General features: G+C 38.3%; 1 protein-coding gene and 1 long non-coding RNA gene across 2 annotated transcripts in view; one reads left to right on the top strand and one right to left on the bottom strand.

Annotated features, from left to right (window-relative positions):
• Window positions 1-20,519, top strand: part of LOC124059814 (glypican-6-like) — a 124,284-nt gene that overhangs the window by 73,700 nt on the left and 30,065 nt on the right. Inside the window, exon 4 of the mRNA XM_046390196.1 lies at window positions 5,652-5,817. Within this exon, the coding sequence (XP_046246152.1) occupies window positions 5,652-5,817 (166 nt within the window). The remainder of the gene's footprint in view (window positions 1-5,651; window positions 5,818-20,519) is intronic.
• LOC124059829 lies at window positions 321-2,460 on the bottom strand. Its single transcript, XR_006843447.1, has 3 exons — window positions 2,096-2,460; window positions 1,847-1,925; window positions 321-1,537 (listed from the first exon to the last, which is right to left on the bottom strand). It is a non-coding gene; the product is annotated as an uncharacterized LOC124059829 (long non-coding RNA).

The following is a 20,519-nucleotide window of genomic DNA, read 5'->3' on the forward strand; positions in this document are numbered from 1 at the left end:
AACTTTAGATGGTGGTCCATCTTGAAAGCATCTAAAATCTTCACAATCAAAATTTTTAGATTTCAGATTGTAAAGACTGTGGTATTTATAGTCAATTTTCTTCTATTCAAACTTCACATGACTTTGCTGACTAGCAGATCCCCACTACATGAACTAACCGTGAGAGTTACATCGCCTACTAAATGGTTGAGCCAGCTTAGCAATTTACTTCACATGGCTCTTCCAGAGCTTGTGAAAATTCCAAAAAAATTGCAATTTAGATCATGGACTCCTGTGTACATGTACTGTACACAGTAAATTAATTCAGTCAGTAAAAGTCAGTAAATTAATTGCCAAAAAGACAAAATTTAAAGAAGACACATTATACCCCTTTTTGACAATGTATTACAATTCCCTGTGGTTTTCATGAAATGTCTGTGACATTATTTGGTCATAATACCACACAGATGAAGCATCACAGCCTCCCTCTTACCCCCTCTAAAAAAGCTCTTTTGAGAACAAGCTGTTTTGAGTGCCTATCGCTTTAAATGCTAATGAGCCACTTCACACCTGCCCCTCTCTTCCAGGAGGTGTGCCAACGCGAGTATGGCCACAGCCTTTCTGAGGACAGCCTGTCCACTTCCTATTAAAACCCACTGTACTGAAAGTTGGCTGCAGTTCACCTAGGGGGGCACTCGGAACATAGTCCTCAATGAACGGGAGTGAACAGAGCTAAGTGGCTAAAATAATTATTTACATCTACTTCTAGACCAAACTGGTCTAGAAGACCAAAAACTGGACTGGTGTCAGTGGAACTGCCTCCAGATCAACACAGGGAAAACAAAGGAGCTGATGGTGGATTTTCACGCACTCCCGAAACTGGTGAGCATCCAGGTAATGGACATAGAGAGGGTGGACTCTTATAAGTACCTGGGTGTTCATCTGAACAATAAACTGGACTGGACTTACAAGAATGGCCAGAGCAGGCTCTATCTGCTGACGACGAAAGTCCTTTGGAGTGTAGGGAGCACTCCTGAGGACCTTCTTTGACACTGTTGTGGCATCAGCCATTTTCTTTGGGGTGGTCTGCTGGAGCAGCAGCATGTCAACCGCTGACAGGAAGAGGCTCGACAAACTGATCAAGAAGGCCAGCTCGGTCCTGGGTTGCCCCCTCGACTCAGTGCAGGTGGTAGGAGAGAGGAGGATGATTGCTAAGCTATCATCACGAATGGACAATGTCTCTCACCCCATGCAGGACACCATCAGTGCACTGAGCAGCTCCCTCAGCGATAGACTCCTTCACCCCAAATGTGTGAAGGAGAGATATCGTAGGTCCTTCCTTCCTGCTGCTGTCAGATTGTTTAACAACCAGCACTGCCCCCAGTAGACCACATACACACACAGTCACCGTAGCTGTATATAACGTCCTCCTTGTCTGGTTTGAGAAACTGGGCAGAATGATCCTCAGGGACTGGGATCCACAGCACATCTTCCACATATGGGGTTGGATCTTGGAAAACCATTTGAAAGATGAGGTCCACGATCTCATTATCGTAACCTGTAAAACATCATAACATGTTATATTCTCTGTGAAACCCATTAGCCGTTACACTGCTGCACATTTGCGTTACTACTTATTTATTTATTATGTATATTGTTTTCACTTTGACTTTTAACTTAATGTGAAGGATGCAGTAAATTTATTTTATTTAAGTTCTGCAGAATAATGCCTATTTGCACAATATGTTAGAGTGTGAAATTTACAATAAAAGCACGTTAAACTTACAGGATGTTTGTTCTGGTTTTACTGGCTTAGTTTTACTGGCTTTACAGTGATTTCTTTTTTCTTCAATTTTGGGAAATTTACCTGAAATAGTGGTTCACCCGCAGATGTTGTTTAGGGATGGCCAGCATTTTCACTGAAATGCAGGACTGTCAGATGGAGTCTGGAAAGGCGAAAAAAAACAAATAATAATATGATAGGCATCCAGTAGTTACATATGTGTATATTACACATTCATATATATGTCTATACGTATGCATTTCTATGGGTGTGCATGTGTATACATACATACATAAATACTCTTGAGTGTTGAGAAAATAACTGGGTATATACCTGCACAACATTCCGAGAAAAGGGAAAACAACATTCTTGTCTATCAAGTGTGGATAGACAGATGTGTGTCAACTGTGCATGTCTCAGATGGGTCCGTCTGGCAGGCCACATGATGGCCATGGCCATGGATAGTTGTTGTGTTGTGCTTGCCTATATATAAAGAACAGTAATTTTAATGTCTCTTTTATGCCACAGAAGCATTTAAGCAATGGATACCTAAATGCAGATCTACCTAAATTACAAGCGAATTAACCTAATAGTGCTAACAAGCCGATGCCGATGCAATAGACTACAAACAAATATCTCATAACAAATTTGAGTCAGTTTGCTAGTTATCCAAGTTATTCCAATAGACTTTTACAATATTAACTACATGGTAGGCACAGTCACTTACATGTGTTACAATGACCGTGGGCTTTACATGTAAACAATACAATAATTGGAGTCGACGGTCGCTGATCTTTCCAATCTAGAAACCCATGATCATTTTAACAGGCAGCACAGCCATTGAAATGGGCCGGATGCTAAATGCAATAGCGATTGCACAGCTTTAATCACAAAACACTGGCTTTAGAGACATCTAACTTGCAACCTAACTTGGTCTCATTTAAATTTCATATTATTTAATAGTGTCGATAGGATGAAATCCAAAGTAACTACAACTGGCAAACATAACATGGAGGCTGTGGCTAATAACAGATAACTACTGTTAGCGCAATTGTTTTTTGATACCTACATGTCCTTTGTCTGCACTCTGGCCATGGACCATTGATACTGATCCCTCTTTCAAACCTAATTTGTGAGCTCATCCTACGTTGAGCTGACCGAGGTTAGAGAAGCAGTCGCATGCACTAGCACACACAAATAGATTTTTAGTGACTTGCTGAGATGTTTCCATCAAAAACAAAATTAATCCACAGATTTCTTAGGTCCTCTGAGGCTGGAAGGCGAAGAAGTGAACTGCGTTGGTTGATGCAGCCAACAACAGAGCAGTTCCTGTGCTTAGTTCTAACTTTAGACATGACATTGCGAGTCTGACACTTGCCAGAAACAAAAAATGGTGGACCTGTGCAAAGGTAGACCTGAATCCGTGGGTGGAGAGACTCGGATGGGGGGGCTGGATTATGCAAATAAACCTCCCCTCTTGGAGCAAAATCAAAACTGCTCTTACGTTTTCTGATCTAAGCTGCTCACACCGAAGTCACTGGGTTGTAATATTTCACATTTCATGACTGGCTAGGCACTTCAAATACACAAATATATGTGTACAAGCACTGATGAAGTGAGTGTTTCATAATATGTCCCCTTTAATTTGGTGTTGGTTGCTTTTGTGATCTGCTAACAAAATATAGTGTCAAAGTAAATCAGAGAAGAAAAATGTAGAAGAAAACGTAAAGCGTCTATTTGTAAGTAAAAATTCTTTTGGAAATAATAAGTTCTTTCCAAAACAAACACTGTGATTGGCATGTACTTGGTTCTGTTCCTCTGTCCAAATGTGGCAGTACCACCTGCCTGTTCCTTCTGTTTGTCTGCTAGTGTCTTGTCCGGTTTCCTCTCCATCTGTTTCATCTGTATCCGTCTCTCCCTTTTCTCTGTGTTTGTTTCTCGGCTTCTTTGGCACCATCTTTGTCCTCCACACCCGGCTCTTTTTCTTACTGCCTCCAGAACTGCCTGTGAATTACACATTAAACACTAGTTAATGTTGTGCATGCGGTCTAATGACAGTGATGGGTCCATGAAGGCTAATAGCATTTTATAAATGATTTATAAATATGATTGGTAACACTTTGCTTCAAGTATTAGCATCCTATTTAGCTACTAAGTAGTAAGTAGCAAATTGAATTAATATTACTCTTTTGTTGACCATGTCCTTTGAAGAACAAAAAATAATGTGTACACACAAATACTGAGACTTTTGAATAATTCATTTGGTCTTATTTAATCTTTAGAATTATTTCTTTAAGCTTAAATATATTATTTCCATGCAGGTCAGCTGTGAAATATGTTTAATCAAATGAACCTTGTTTGTGATAAACCTCCATATGTTCACCACACTCCCAGGCTGATATAAACCATTTACAAAAACACATACCAGTGGATGACACGTGACAGAGGAAATGACAACTAACAACCTAGTTTAGCAACCTTCTTACAAGACATAGCATGATGTCAGGGCAGATTGCAAATGTCAAAGCTGGTTCATCTGATCCTAGTAGCCAGCTGCCAAGCAGAAGGGAGCGAATACACAAATAGCATACATCTCTGTCTTCCCTCTCTCAGCTTTTTCTTTACACACACACACACACACACACACACACGTACAAGCACACACAAGGGGTCAGGTCATTGCATCAGTAAAATCAAAGACAGACTACAGTGTTCAGAAGTGACTGGATAAAAGACCGAAGCTGTGTGCCATAATACAACATCAGATGTTTCCATGGAGCTACAAACATGCACTGTTGTTTTTTGTCTTTTCCAGATCCATCTTACTTTTATCTTCAGCTGCATTTATATTACAGGTCCTTGTTTTATCTCTCTCTGCATCTATCTTTCTTAAAACCATATTAAAAATAACACAAATCAAATTAATGTTAGTAATTCTGACAAAGAAAAAGATAAAAAAACACAAAATAAAAACAACCCCAAAACGAGCAACACAAAAATGAATAAATCTTTCTCAGAATAAAAAGCGTTTGATTGCAAGCTTCTGTGTCCTTAGGTTTCTTCTGCAGGTGGAGGGTGTGTGAGGTTGTTAAAGTTTGGTACACTTAAATAAAACTGTCTTCACTTGACCTGACTTTTAGAACTGACATATTAATCACCTTAGAATAATACTTCTTTAACTGTCTAGTCGAGTGATTTTTTAAATGAAGGGTAGATTGGTTCTTCTGCCACAGCTAAACAACTCTTCACGTACAGTAGATGGTCTGCAGTTGTATGGCACGAACACTGACCGATCGGCCAACCTTCTCTGCACTCACACACACACACACACCAGTAGTCTCCAGAGCCTGCGCTGGACAAAATCTAAAGTCAAGCATGAATACAGAGGCTGACAGGCCAATTATCAGATGTACTCTTCGCTCTGCATCCCCACCTCTGAAGGGAAGCAGATGTGAGAATCCTGTCACTTTCATTCAAGCTGGTACAATGACATGGCCCAACAACAAAAGCCACAGCCTTCACAAGGAATTGAGATGGACAGAGTTGTATACCTCATGTCATACAGTTTTATCTGCTGGGTTTTCACATTTCAAGCCACAGAAGATGTGATGTAGTGCGGAGATGTTTGTCAAAAGTTAAATGGCATGTGACCTCCCCCACCCGAACTTTCAATGTGGAATTGCATTCCTCACTATTGATGCTTTACGTGCATTGTCTGGTACGCAGTGGTTTTTGCGGAAACTTCGTGATGTTTTGTAAAAATATGAAAACTATGTTACTCTGTTTCATATGAACTTCTCTCTCCATTTTAGGAGCATGACGTACAACAGTTAGGCTTAACGAGCTTGTGAAAAAGGTTATAACTTAAAAATATCTCTTTGCTTCATAGGTGAATGTAGCTCCAGCATGTGTCAGAGCCTTGACCAAGATGCTGTACTGTTCCTACTGTCGCGGCATGCCTGGACTGAAACCCTGCCACAACTACTGTCATAATGTTATGAGGGGCTGTCTAGCAAACCAGGCTGACCTAGATGCTGAATGGAACTTCTTCATTGGTAAGAGAAAAAATGAATCCAATTCAAATCGAGTGCCTTTGCACCTGTTTCTCATTTTCTCTGTGTAATCTTTGTAGGTTTTTGTGTTTGTGTGTCTGTCTGTCTGTCTGTGTGCACACTTGAGTTTGTGCTTCTAAGTCTTCACGTTCACTTTTCCAAGGCAGTGTCTGTGAATAGTCTCTGTGGGAATTCAGTAGGATGTGCCGTGTTAGATTCAGCTTTAAAGGATTTACAGAGACAAAACTGAAATCTTGTTTGTGCAACCATTCCTTCTTTTTCTGTCTGAAATGTTGTTTGCTATTGCTGGAACCCTGGCATAGTGCTTAAAGCTCCAGTCCCTGCTGTTTGGGATTGATAAAGGAGAGCAGATCCTAGGCAAACACATTTTCTATAGTGTTTCCAGCTGAGCTCGGTGAGTAATATAGCACTTCAGTTAGGCTGTAAGTAGTTGGCTGCTGTAAGCCCTCCTGTTAAATGGATACCAAGGAGGCACATAGAGTGTTCCCTCTGGATCTTTTGTAGGCCAGTGCTTTATTTGTAATGTACCCCGATCCCATCCTCCCACCCACGCTTGCAGAGTTTTCTTTTTTAAAAAATGGGGTGACTTTTTTTTTTTTTTTTTTTTCCATAAGAAACCTCCCTGAAGACTATGTGTCAAATGAACTGCACTTCTAAGCTTTTGGCTGTTTTGTGACAGGCCTGTCGTTCGAGAAACCGTCAGATGACGTACCGCTTCTTCTCTCCGATGGCATGTCTGAAGTCTCAGATCAACACAGGCCCCTATGCACTGAATGAGATGTCTCGCAGCTTTATGACATGTGTTAAAAAGTTAGTGTCTTGTTCACTTGTGAAGAGGCAAATCTATTGCCACAAAGGGATGCTGGGCTTGACAGTAATGGGAAAAGCTGTTGTTGCAAGAGAGTGATGAATCTGGTTAGACAATAACACCCTTGAGGTGCAAAAAAAAGTGGATTTTTAATTTTGAACCAGTTTCTGTGCAGATATTGTTCTTTGGTTTGGAAAGGCAGTGTTGTTGAGGGTATTATAATTAGAAATGTAGAACCCAGGGGATGTTTATTTTCACCATGAAAGACTAATTTTTTGATGTCGACTGACATTTTGTATTCATTATCTGTTGCTAAAGAACTTCGATTTGCTTACTATGCAGCTCACAAGAAATATTGATTTGCCTTTCAGAGACAACTTCTAAATGTATCGCAGGTCAGTTCTCACCACTGGAGCACATCTTTGCATTATAGAAATTTATGGATTGAGCCTGTACACCGTCTGTCATTGTCATCCCTTCGAATAATCACTTATTAGAGAAGGTTAGACCAGAAGCACAGCCTTCATTCTTTAAGAACTCTCAATGACATTTACCTGTGGACTTTGTTCATGCTTAAATGTCACTATTGATACCATTGATTGGTAAGATGAGGAGAAAATAGACTCAAGGCTTTCTATTTAGTTTTCAACTTCAAAGCAAGAGAGAAAAGAGACATGACATCTGAAAATGGTTTATAATCTCTCTAAATCCAGCTGAATCAGGGACAGTTATGTAATGATTTTTATTTTTTATTATTTTTTTTTTGTTCTCTGCTTTTATTAAAATCAGAGAAAAATGAATGCCAAGTTGACTCTTCTCCATAAGAAGTAAAAATAAAACCAGATTTTTTTTTCTCTCTGATATACAAAGTTAAGTTTACCTGATTCTTATATCAGTCCAATAAATCAGCATTTTGAGACTATATCAACACCTGTTTTAGACAGGGACTCCTGAGGAGAGAAGAAAAACTGATTTGCATTACATTATTTTTTGGCATGTTAACAAATTGTCTGTTTCAAATCAGGAGACAGTTTCCTCTCTGTTTCAGGACTGTATTAGCTGTGGCAGTATGTAACTTTGGGCAGCAGAAAATTCCTACAAAAATATCCTGTTAAAAAAATATTTATTCTGTAACTCCATAGCTGTTTTCAGTTATACAGTGTGGACCTTTTCATTTAATGGTACACATATTGATGATTGATTATAAACAATAAATACATAGCTTCTCTGAAAAAGGCCTTTTTCCTAAGTTTGTATGTATCGTACATCGTATGCCTTTTACTAACTATATGATAATAGAAGCTGTAGTTACAGGGAGGACTACAGAAAATGGACATTGCCAAACTTTTTTTGTTTTTTGAATCAGAATAAATGTAACAAGCTGACTTACATACATTTTTATTCACTTTAATTTGAACTGAGTTATAATGCTTTGGCAGTGACACAATGTGTCAAATGAGTTGACATAGATTGTGTTTATTAATTCCTAGGTTCATTTCTAGTTCAGCACAGTAAAACGGTAGACCTGAATATGTCTGAGTATAGTTTCATTTGTTAACTTTGTAACATTTTTCTTAACAGTTTAAATATTTTGGACTAACCAAGCTTTAATTATTGTCACATTTAATAATGTTAGATCTGAGCAGACATCTTGCTCTTAATGTTAAGAATTGTAGCAATTTTTAAAGTTTTCTTGACAACTAACTGAATTATAAAATAAATATAGAATCTAAAATAGTCAGGCCCTGGTTAAATGGCTATATAGCAACTGTTGGACTAAACACAAAATCTTTAAAGTGTGTCAAGTTTTCAATAATCACAACTTGGAGAACAACTACAGCACTGAATGAACTTAATGTTGTCTTCTTGCTTCCTATTAAAAACTTACAGAAATGTTCTTTGCATTCATTCCCAAAACACAAAACCCATGGTGACATGAACCACTGTTGCTGACATGTCTTTAGATAACAATTTTTGGCAAGCACAGAACAATAATTGGAGCACGCCTTGTTCAGATTCAGATCAAATGGCTTATTTTCCATTTTGTTAGAAAAATGAAGATCCGGATCTGTCATCATTTCCCCCACGAAAATATGTGTTTCATCTTTTGAAATAAAGCAGAGTATACATTGTATCTTTTTCCTCTGCTGAAAATGTAAAACAAGAGACTGTAGTTGCAACACTTGAGTCGGTCTTGTGTGTAGTGTAATGCATATTCACTTATTTAGAGATCATTTAATTGCTGTTATAATATATACATCATGCTATATTTTTCCTGCACTCTCACAAATACTTGTGTAAAGGTTGTAAGATACTGTCAAAACTAGATAAGAATAAATGTTCTTTCTTACTTTAATATTCTCTCTCCATATCACATAGAAGCTCTGGCTTTGGGAATTTGCAGCAGAAATTAAATCAATAAGAAGAAAGGATGAAAATGAATAAAACCAGTAACAGCAGAACATGATTTTAGTTGTTAGCATGTCAAGCCACTGAAGTGAACTTTTGCTCAAGTTCTCTAAATCCTTCACAAGGCCATTAAAATGTGAGAGCTATTTAGGAGACACACTGTTAACACCAAAACAAATCGGGAAGACTTACAAGCCTGAGACTGAAAGTAAATTCAAGGCAATCTGTAACAAAATGATAGCCGCACATGATTTTAGTGAAAGCATATAAACTGGGGGAGAGTCGAACAAATGTGCCACCACTGTTTATCTGTGTAACATTGACACAATAATGACCTTGGTGGATACTTTGCTGTCGCCTACATATAGCTATGGAGAAGAAGAGGAATGATTCCAGCATCAATACCAAAGTTACATCAGTAGTTTGTAAAGATTACTGTAACGACAGATGTCAGTGAACAATGAGCATCAACCATGACGAAGGATGTGATTTACCTATATTGAGCAATGACATCCTGACTTTTGGGTGTGTGTGTGTGTGTGCGCGCGCGTGCATGCATGTGTGCATGTTTCAAATGTTCAAGGAAAGAATTCAGGGTTTGGCCAATGGAGGATACCAGACCATCAGTCACCTGCCATCATGACAAATTTACTGGGCTCTGCATCATGACAGACACATCATTATCATTTTTCTTGTCAGCACCTTGTTAAAATACCCTCAAAGAGAGAGAGAGAGAGAGAGAGAAAGGACTCAGTTATTCTCACACTACTGTAGGTTTTCAGGCTTACACTATGATCAGCAACATTTTTGACAGGCAAGTATTAAAAATTAATGGTAACTATTAATTGGCTGTTTGATAAACTCCTTTTTAAAACAGCACATGTCCAAACATAGCTTCGCAGCTATAACAAAGCACAGCAGGCCTGTCAGGCTGTGGATTTCTCAACATCTTGAAGCTGTGTGCATGCAGAGCAATAGGCCTACTTGGCATCAAAAGACTTTGAAGAGTGGTGTCTTCTTCAGCCTTGCCTTAATGTAGACTGCAGTTGTTAGCATGTTGCAAGCTCTCTTGCTTACTATTAACAGGTCTAAGCGGAGCCCAAGCATTAGGATTTCACTAACTTACTGGGCTGTTCTACTCCCCAGGGGATGTAAATATCAGGGTGCAATAGAATTAAGATTTTTAAAAGGGGTGGTTTTGAGGTATTAACAACAAGTTGACGCACGCAACTACTTGCTAAATAATCTGCAACAAACCTCCCAGTTTAGAGCACTGTGACTATAGAAGAGATGAGAGTTTATCATTTCCATAGCAAAGCCTCTTAAGTGTTTTCATCAGCTTTTCTGTAGCACAGCTCTATGCTGCGTTCAAGTGAACAGGACCTCAGAGGTATCATCTATTGTCTAAAATTTCACCAACAGGGTGTTTAAACTCAGTAAAATTGACGCTCTCTTCCAAGGATATCCCTTTGTCTGACTTCCAGTGAAATCATCTTAACACCCAGCATCCAGACACACACACTAGGCTATAACATTATACTGAAAACACTTGCCATTTCACAAGCTGAGTCACAGCAACACCAGCAGCCAGGCTTGTGTTCCACTCGAGATGGGGAGATTTACAATGCTGCAGCCTTTCTAGCCTTTCTCTTAAACTGTTTTGCAGTTTTGTAAATCTTCGGTTTAAACTGGCAGGGAATGTTTGGATACCAAGAGCACCGTATCATTTCATCATATCAGCATGTCTGTCGTCAACATTGAAAAGAAGTCACAGTAAAACTGCAAGGACAGGGAGTTGCTCAGGTCAAGTGCAAGGCGGTCACCCACAATCTCACCTCATCCTGGATCAGCACAGTCAGGCAGGAAACAGTTTTCCAGTAGTTGTAGCACTAGCATTAGTATGCTGCTTTTTTTCAGTAGTCTCACACATTTTCCTTGGTAGGCAGCTCTTGTTGTAGGTTGTTGGAACAGGATGCTTCTTGTTTGGCATTTCTGGCTGCTGGTTGTGGACAATATCTTGATCTAATTAAAGTTTGCATGTCAAATTTCTAACTACTGCATTTGTGTTTAACACTCACAAATGTAATTTCTGTTCTCTTACCAAAAATTCCAAGCATTAAATCTACTAGCTTTTTCATTTTATGTGCCAGGCCAAAATGTAAACATGGAGGGAGGGGCTTTGTGAACTGTATACTCTGTTTTATTTGATTTGCAATAAACTTACTGAACTCGTTCTATCTTTAAAGTGATTTGTAAATACCACTGTATTCCCTTTCTGCACGCACTTGGCTGTGCCTGAGTACACATTATTTTTCCTAATTAAGATATAGTCTTGTGTTGTCCTCTGTTGAGTTCTTTGACACCACAGTGTAAGCGATCCTCATTGATTTTATTTGCTCATTTCTTTTTAATTGCATGGATTGTATCCCAATGTAACCGGACCTTCCCACAACACCCCCCAGTTTGTGAGAATTCAAGCCAACATTTTTTTCTGTCCTCCAGGAAGGACTTTCTGTGATGTCTGTGAGATTATACAAACATTATGGCAGTGCTTTACTTTAAATGATATAGATTGCTTGCTCAAAACTAAGCTATAACTCTACTTTACTGCAGTGTAGCTGTAAAGTCTAAAAATATTTTATCTTTTATACCAAAAACTCTGTCACTCAGCATTTATACAGTTTAATTGTAGAGCTATTCAATGGTCTTCAAGAGGTATGACATACTATGTCTTTAAGTTAAACCTGAGACAGTCACCAGACACAAACACATACACACACTAACAGACACACAGACACTCAAACTGACTATTAAGCGTGATGGTCTCTGAAACAGACATGACAGAAACAAACAGGCCAGCTACTGGCTTTCTGCCTGTCAGAGAGCTGAAGGTTGGGGGATGACTCACTTAGCCTAGTGGAAGTGATTTCCATATTTCCATATCCTCAACATAATCAACAACCAGTATCTTATCTTTATAATTGCTGCTGCTGGTGCAAAATCTGCAAGATGCTGCTTTTCTGTATATGAGGCAGGAATGGTTATGCAGCTGCACTTTATATACAAGCAACACATCATTTTCTCAAAATTATGATTGACCACAGCTGATGACCAACTATGTTTTATTTAATATTTTTATTGCTTCCACAAACATACACATTGTTATTCCTGCTACATTTTATCCTCATGGGCAGCACGGTGGTGCGATGGTTAGCACTGTTGCCTCACCACAAGAAGGTTCTGGGTTTGAGTCCGGATCTGAACCCTCCTGTGCAGAGTTTGCATGTTCTCCCGGTCTCTGCGTGAGTTTTCTCCTGGTTCTCTGGCTTCCTCCCACAATCCCAGAAACATACTAGAAACATTAGGCTACTCGGCTTCTCCACATTGCTCCTAGATGTGAGCGTGTGATTGGCCAGTCAATTGGCTCTGCAGTTGACTGGTGACCAGTCCAGGGTCCACCCCACCTCTCGCCTGTAGTCAACTGAGATAGGCACCAGCCCCCTGCCTCGCCACGACCCTGAGGGATAAAGCAAGTATAGAAATGGATAGAAGGATTTTATCCTCAATTTTAATATTTCTGGAAAGTATGTTGTTAGGCATTGTTGAGTGTATTGTTTTACAACATTATTGCATGTTTTAGCCATTTCAAATCACATACACCTAATGCACTAGTCTGACATTTTGGGAAGCGTACATTTGTTTTCTTGGCAAGATTTAGATGAGAAGACTGATGCCGTTCCGAGGAATATCAATCTTTTCATCTACTGTAACTCTCAGCGAGAAAGCTACTAAGCATATTTCACAACATGTTGATGTATTCCTTTAACCTTAATTTTAGTACTATGAGACGTGAAATTTTCTTGACTTACCACATACTGAAAGTTCCTGTACCCTCAAAACAGTTGGTTTCCTGCCTTTACCTAAACATAATCACATGTTTTGCGTTAAGATTAAACAAAGGACTGGAAGGCCAGCACACAGCAATAAACAGTTTCCCATGAGAAGCAGCAGTGTCTTGCAGCTGTGGCTATAGAAAAGTATTAATATATATATAAAAAAACATAGGAATTCATATGTGAGGAGCAACAGACGTGGTGTTTGAGACTTCAGATGAGCTAAAGTAATCCAGACATAGCTCAAAGCCATTAAAAAAAAACAGGAAAGAAAAGAAAAAGACAAAAAAGCCCTCTCAAGAAATATTTGCTTGTGCTGTTATTGAGCTACAATCCAGCTGTAAGTGCATGAGAGAAAACCTCTGGAGGCTCCCCAAAGACAGATATGTTGACGAGTTATTGAGTCTTTTGCAATTGATTCACTTCTTGCAGCTGCAGTCTGGAAAAAAAGTTACAGGAAACTGACTCTGACATCTTTTAGCAGAGTGGTTTGGCAGTGTTTGTGTTTAGACAGGAGTGCTCTGAGTAGGAGTGAAAGGATTGTTTCACACTTGTTACACAGCCTATTTCTTTGAGATGAACATGAACTTTATTTTGGATGTGTTTCAAAAAGTTTAACAAATGAGAAGAATGGAGGTTTCTGTTTTGTGGGAGACAGGATATTGAAATTGTATCAAACCTGATGGAACAGTGGAACTGTTTTGGAGCTTTTGTCACTTCAGTGTATTTTTGTTTAATTGATAAACATCTGCAAGCCAGTTTCTACTGTGATACTTAAACTAAAACACAAATGCATCACACAGTACTGTAAAATGTTCGTAATCTCTGTGTGTTTTCATCCACCAACACTCTACACATCTAAGACAGACCAGGGAGCTCAGTGGTCTTGTTGGTACAAAAGGGCAGTTTGAGGGTGCTGACAGTTTCAAAATGATTAACACCTCTTCCATCGCTTGTACCTTAGTCCTACTGACTGGGATCCTGGTGTCAAAAACAGAAAAGCACGCTATGCCACACCAGGCTGTTTATCCCAGTCCCGTTGAGGAACACAGCTTGTATTTGACATAAGAAGAATTTTTGCTTTATTATTTATTTTTTTCACTACAGCAAGCCATGGTGCTCTTACATATTTGTTTCAGTATTATTGGTTTACATAAGTTGTGTTTATATCCAAAGACTACCTTCAAAGATTGGTGGGTGGCCCCTCTCAATCGGGTTATGGTCTGCTTACTCTGTTCACAACATTAATGCAAGTGAAAAAAAAAAAAATAATAATAATGAAGGTGTTGACACTACCTGAATCATGCAGATATTGCAGTTCTGCTTATGACTATCAACTGACTTCATATCATCTGCTCTGTTTTTCACATGCTTTCTGGAGGCATTTAATGTTCTTGAGTTAAGAGAATTAATATTAATTAATTAATTAATATTGTGTAATAATTTTTAATAATGTTTTTTTTCCACTGTGCAATTTATTATCCCATGTGCAACTGCTGCTTTCTTTTGTACATAGTGTTTTATTTATTTATTATATTACTATTACTATTCTCTCCTACACTTATGCAAATTGTTTGTAAATTTTATTTATTTTATTTTATTTTATTATCGATGCCTACCTCTAAATCTTATCTTATTTTATCTTATCTTATTAAGGAGAGACAGGGAGACTCTTTGGACAAGTCAACAGGTCATTGTAAGGCTAAAATGGATTATGTCATATTCACAAGTCACCATTTAATATCCTATACCTAAATTTCATGAGTTGCGGTCATAAATCCAACCCAGATCTGTCAGCAGTAATACATGTTGAGTCATGATGCCGCTCAAAATAGAAACAGTAATTTTAATCGTGAAAAATAAATCCGTTAAACTTAAATGGTAAATGCACAAATTTTTAAATAATTCAAATATTAACCGTTTGTTCAAACAATTGGTCTTTCATGTTTCTATTTACCATTATGACCTGTATTTTTCCCTGTTTCAGTGTTCATACTTTGTTTTGAACTGGTGTAATCTGCAACAGGGCATTTGAATTCTTTGCAGGTACTTCTGTGTAGCAATTGTATGCCTGTGATAAACAAAAAGAAAAAAAGAAAAAAGAAAGAAAAGAGACAGCAGCAACAGAGAAGACATCAAAGAGTCAAACTATTGTATTTAGGTGACAGATTCCCTCACTGAACAAAGCCGGTGTACTTCTCCTCTCAGCTTGTCAAACCAGCAAAGCATGTAAACAAGGAACCGTGTCCCTGAGCGTGCTCAGTGACGCACTTATCATGTCCGCCTGACATGGAGCTACTCTCTAGATTGAGGATGTACTTACAAAGTTGTTTTTGTCATTTCAGTTGAAACTACTGGCCATGTTCATTGTGTTACTCAGAGCAGTAATGTGGTTTGCACATAGAAATAAACAAACTTCTAAGGGAATTTGTTGGTTAATGTGAATTCAGTACAAAGTGTTATCGTATAAACTTTGTCTTTTTCTATGCAATCAATATTATAAGCGAGACATAAAGTTATGAATATTTCTCAATCTGAAGTTTGTCATCTTCGCTGCTCGACAGACTTGTAGGAGGAGTTTAGAAAAACCGATGTAAGTCATACGCTGTTTTTATAAAACGCCTGTCAACAGTGCAATTCCGAGCATGTTGAGAAACCATCAGCAACGGAGTAAACATCAGTCTCTGTAAATGTGTGCTGGGTGTCATCAACTTGTGTTGTTGGATACATAGTGTTTGTATGCAGACATTTTCTCTAGTTTGCACTGGCAGATGGTGAAAATTATTCTTTCAGTTTTCATCACTGAAACTCATCACTGGGCAGACTCCTCCTTGCATTATGTTCATCATTTCCGATACAACAGAATTATTCACAAATTAATTCATGTCAGCACTGAAAAGACAATCGCTGTGGCTCATTGCAAACATATAGGAAAGGCAAACTCTCAAACTGACTGAGTCTGAGTGATTTCAAAATGTATTCGATATTAAAAAAACAGAATTACTATTTTACTTCACATTGAAATATATTACACCATTTGATACTTTGGTGCTTTACACTTTTTCTTTAAGCTCTTTGTCATTGACAGACAGACCATATGTGACATTGGGGCTATATAATTGGGATAGTGATGTGCCTTTAAATCCTATAGGCAAGGTCACACAAGATGAATTCGAACGCAGTCTAAATGTGAATGAACCATTCCTGCACTCTGAATTTGACACTGTGGTCTGCCCATTGACTCCGGAGCAGTCAGGCAGAGCCCAGTAACAACTCGCGCCAGTTTGGCAAATGCGGTGTGAAAGAGGCCAAGATTTCCCACTATACGGAAATCTCGGAGTGACCCCAACCACGGCAAGCAAATGGAAAGGGAACTCATTAATTTCTACGCACTCACAAAATTTCTATGGCCATGAGATTAACCTAGGCAAATCTCAATAGACAGTTCTGCTACCCATCGTATTTTAAGGAAATAAACAATGTGCCTGGATCAGTACATGTCAGAAAAAATACAAATGATGTGAGGGCACAGTCTTGCTTCTAGTCAGTGTTAATCTTTTAAACTATCTCTGCAATGGCCAAGAAATGAGAGCACATATATTATGACTGATTTTACAGGTACCTCGTCAGGATGAGTCCAGCAGTGGGAGACAGAGATTTATCTTACAGTGGGTGTATTCATGTAACAGTCCAGCACGACTCACCATATTAAAATCTTATTGGCTGTTTGGTGACCAAAAGTAAAAGCAGCAATTTGAGCTACTGCTGGCATCAGAAACACATGGCGGTAACACCTGTGTACGTCAACAAAATTGTGCTGAAAGTAAAAATCAAGGGCTTCAGAAATGCTCCTGATGATTAAGAATACCCTTCATTTGTTCCTCGACATGTTCACATAAAAGTTGTTGATTTGTCACAGATTCACATATGAATGACTGCTGTGTTCCCCAAGGGACTCTGCAGGTAGCTTGTTGGAGTGATTCCAAGTCCCTCTGGGTGAGGACAAAAAAAAGGAGTGCCTTTCCATTAGAAAATAACCAGGCGTGAGGCCTGAAGCAAAAAAAAGTTGGCAGCATGCAGCCAGCAGTAAACAACCAAGCCAATAAAACCCACTGTGTCCATCAATGGGTAGATGGATGAATGGTGGTACAAATTGATTGTTTATTTGTTAATACACGGGATGTAAGAATTATTTCATCGTTACATGAAACTGATGCCAAATGAAATAGATATCAGTCAAGGTCAATGGCAGATAAATGGGGAAACAGAAAAGCATTTGTAAATCCATGTATTAGTTAGAGGTTAGAGATCCTGTAAAGGAGTAATGTTGGAGAAGCCACAACAAAGAAAGGAAAAGGTGGAAATATAAAGACTTTTAAACTAGCATTCTCTCAGTGTGCATACACCTTCAGGAATTTAAAGTCAATAAATCTCATATTTCTAAAAATCTTTTTAACTGTTTGTTGGTAATCCATATCTGCTGCTCAGTAGACAGACAGAAACACAACTTTCCCCTGAGCGCAAACTGAATTTAAGTCTGAACACTCACCAGAGAAATTTAAACAAGCTTCGCTATTAGTGTCTGCAAGTCTGAAAATAACCTACCCAAAATAAAATGGTTAACTGAGCTCTTTTACAGAAAGTCCTGTTTCTGGTCTCTCTTCAAAGTTAACTCTTTGGATATAACAAGCTGAAAGTTACAGTTGGTCTACACGAAAGAGAAACAAAATAAGCAAGTGTTGTTTGGGAATCTTGAAATGATTTCCCCAAATAGAATTATGAGACTTAGTGTTTTCCAACAATATGTACTTTTTCTTCACCGAGTGTGGATTCAGCTGGATGCAAACAGGGTTCCGGATAAGTACAGTACTTTAATACTCTTTTCACTACACCGTGATGATCGCAAGCACTATAGATAATATGAGTTACAAGCATTGTTGAGCATACAACATTGAGCATAGCCTGGCATTCTAATATATTTTTGTTTGCCCTTGTTATAATTTATGGTTAGAACTGATTAATATTTAAGATGATGTTCATCAACAGCCCATCATTTTTTAAAAAGTACTCCTGTATGTGACATAATTGGAGAAGTTATTTAAGCATGTAGAAGCAAACCTTCCACATAGCCATTCATATGGTGGCTCATACTCATAATCCATCAAATATTCATTAGGCTATATGAAAAATAGGTTGTCAGAACTCGGCAGTGGCTATCATTGAGGTCTTTCATGGAATGATTTTTTTCCCCCCCTGCCCTTACTCTCACTGAATCTCATGAGGCTTTCTCTGTGGTTGCAATAGAGCAGTGCTCTGGTAAACATAGACACCTGAAGACTTCACAGGACTCGTGCTGGTCCCGTGCAGTGACCTCCAACCAGCTCCTGATGGAAATCTAACCAAGCATCACGCCTAATTTGAGACTTCAGAGTAAACAAACAGGAGTGCTCTTCAAAGGTACAGACAGAAGAGGGGAGTCTGTCTGTAGCTCTAGTCAGTCTGTACACCATAAGCTCAGATACAATCTGACACATGATTATTTGGAAGAATAAAATATAAGTTAATATAATGAATTTCTGAATCAACATTCTCAAACTCCTGTAAGCACTAAATTGTTAGTAGTGTAGTAGTGTTTGTGGGTTGGAAGGCTCAGGGGGAGTCGTTCTTGGTTTAACATGTTGGTTGATGTTTAGGACGGGCTGAATACAAGTGTTTACAATTTTTGTGAAACATCTTAACAGAGCATCAGTTTTACTAGTCATAGTTGTTGTTTAATCACACCTGGGTCATGAATTGAGATAATCATCTGTCTCCAAATTGTCTGGCTTCACTACAATCCCAAATAACTGCTGATTTTAATTTGACTCTGTTAGCCTTGGATTTTCCATTTAAACCTCTCAGTGTGTGTAGACAGAAAAGGTTGGCTGAAAACAGCCAAACACATGCAACATCAGATCACGAACAGACCAGAGACAGAGATAAAAAGATGAAAATTGTACGCATAAAGTAAATCAGCACAGTACCAGAATATGAAATGAAATGAAAACACTGAATATTACAATAATCAAATGTACCAAAAGGGTACCATTAGTACGTTTTCTGTTTGCCATTATCAGTCCTTAAGATTTCAGTCAAAGAAGAAATAACATCTTAATGTCATACATAATATAATATAATATAATATAATATAATATAATACAATACAATACAATACAATACAATACAATACAATACAATACAATACAATACAATACAATACAATATAATACAATATAATATAATATAATATAATATAATATAACAATAATTCTGTCTTTAACACAATAATAGTTTTATCTGGGCTGATCCAAACTGAAATCACCATCAAAATCTCATCAACTGATCATCAGCCATTTTAGCCAAATCTATTCTTTCTTCTAACATCTGTTCTTTCTTCTAATATTTGGTTGGAAAACACGTACAAAAAAAATCTTTGGCTGAACTTCATTGGTGGAGGTGTTTGTGTTTACTTTTTGTACTTTTAAATACTACAGAAATGTATTTAAATGTACTGTCTGTGCCTCTTTTTTGATGAGGCTGGTAGCAGCAAATGGTCACACAGTTCTGTTGGACTGAGATAGGGCCCCAGGATATTATTATAACTTAATTCAATGTTAATTGGCAATACAAGGTTTGAGTATTAGTTGTTATGCTTTTAATTCACCCCTCTTAAAACAGGGCAGTGCCCTGCCCTTTGTACTCTCCTGTCCTCTAAATCACTCCTTCCAGTCAAGTGCATGAGCTTAATATCCTGCCCTGTCAAAAGTCACTGAGAGGAGGGAGACTTTATGTTCCTTAGGTCTCATGACAGGCTCTCTGAAATGCCAGCCTGAGGGCAGGAGCTCAAACTCATTCTGCCCAGACTGGTCAGGACACTCTTGAATAGTATTGGCTTTCCCCACTGCCAGCATGTTACACTGTAATTGTGAAAGGCATACCTGACTTACTCCACTGATCTTGTTTGTCTATTCTAAGGCTCCTAAGCTTTTCTTGTGGAATAAATTAAAGTTTCCACACCAGGCTGCAGTGCAGTTTTTCCCCACAGCTCACTGGTGTTGTTTTGAGACTGAATTGTCAACTGTGCTGAAACAACAAATCATCACCAGTTATAAGAGATAACTTAGCTGTTGATATTTATTATATTTTTCCTACTGTCAACAAGATTGTCAAGAAGACTAAAGCTAATAATGAATTGATCCTGTGAACAAGTATTGTCTGTATTGCCTGTGTGCCACAGACTTCCATTGACCGACATGTCGCTTCATTATGATGAACCTGGGCACTGTGCTTTATTCTGAGTTGATTCCACACACACTCCCCTGCTGCTGTAAATATTCACTAGTGAATCAAATCCACAGCTGGAAACAATGCCAAATAAAAAAAACAATATTTACTCATCTGTTTGGGTTATGTTTACTAAAGGCTGTGCCAGGCTGTTTTGATTTATTTAGCTTTTTCTTTTTTAAATGAACATATAGTGTGATTTCAAAGACTTCTTTTTTCTACCTGATTCCTGATATTTATTTTTTTTTTTT

The sequence above is a fragment of the Scatophagus argus genome, chromosome 1, assembly GCF_020382885.2.
Source record: "Scatophagus argus isolate fScaArg1 chromosome 1, fScaArg1.pri, whole genome shotgun sequence".
Classification (NCBI taxonomy): domain Eukaryota; kingdom Metazoa; phylum Chordata; class Actinopteri; family Scatophagidae; genus Scatophagus; species Scatophagus argus.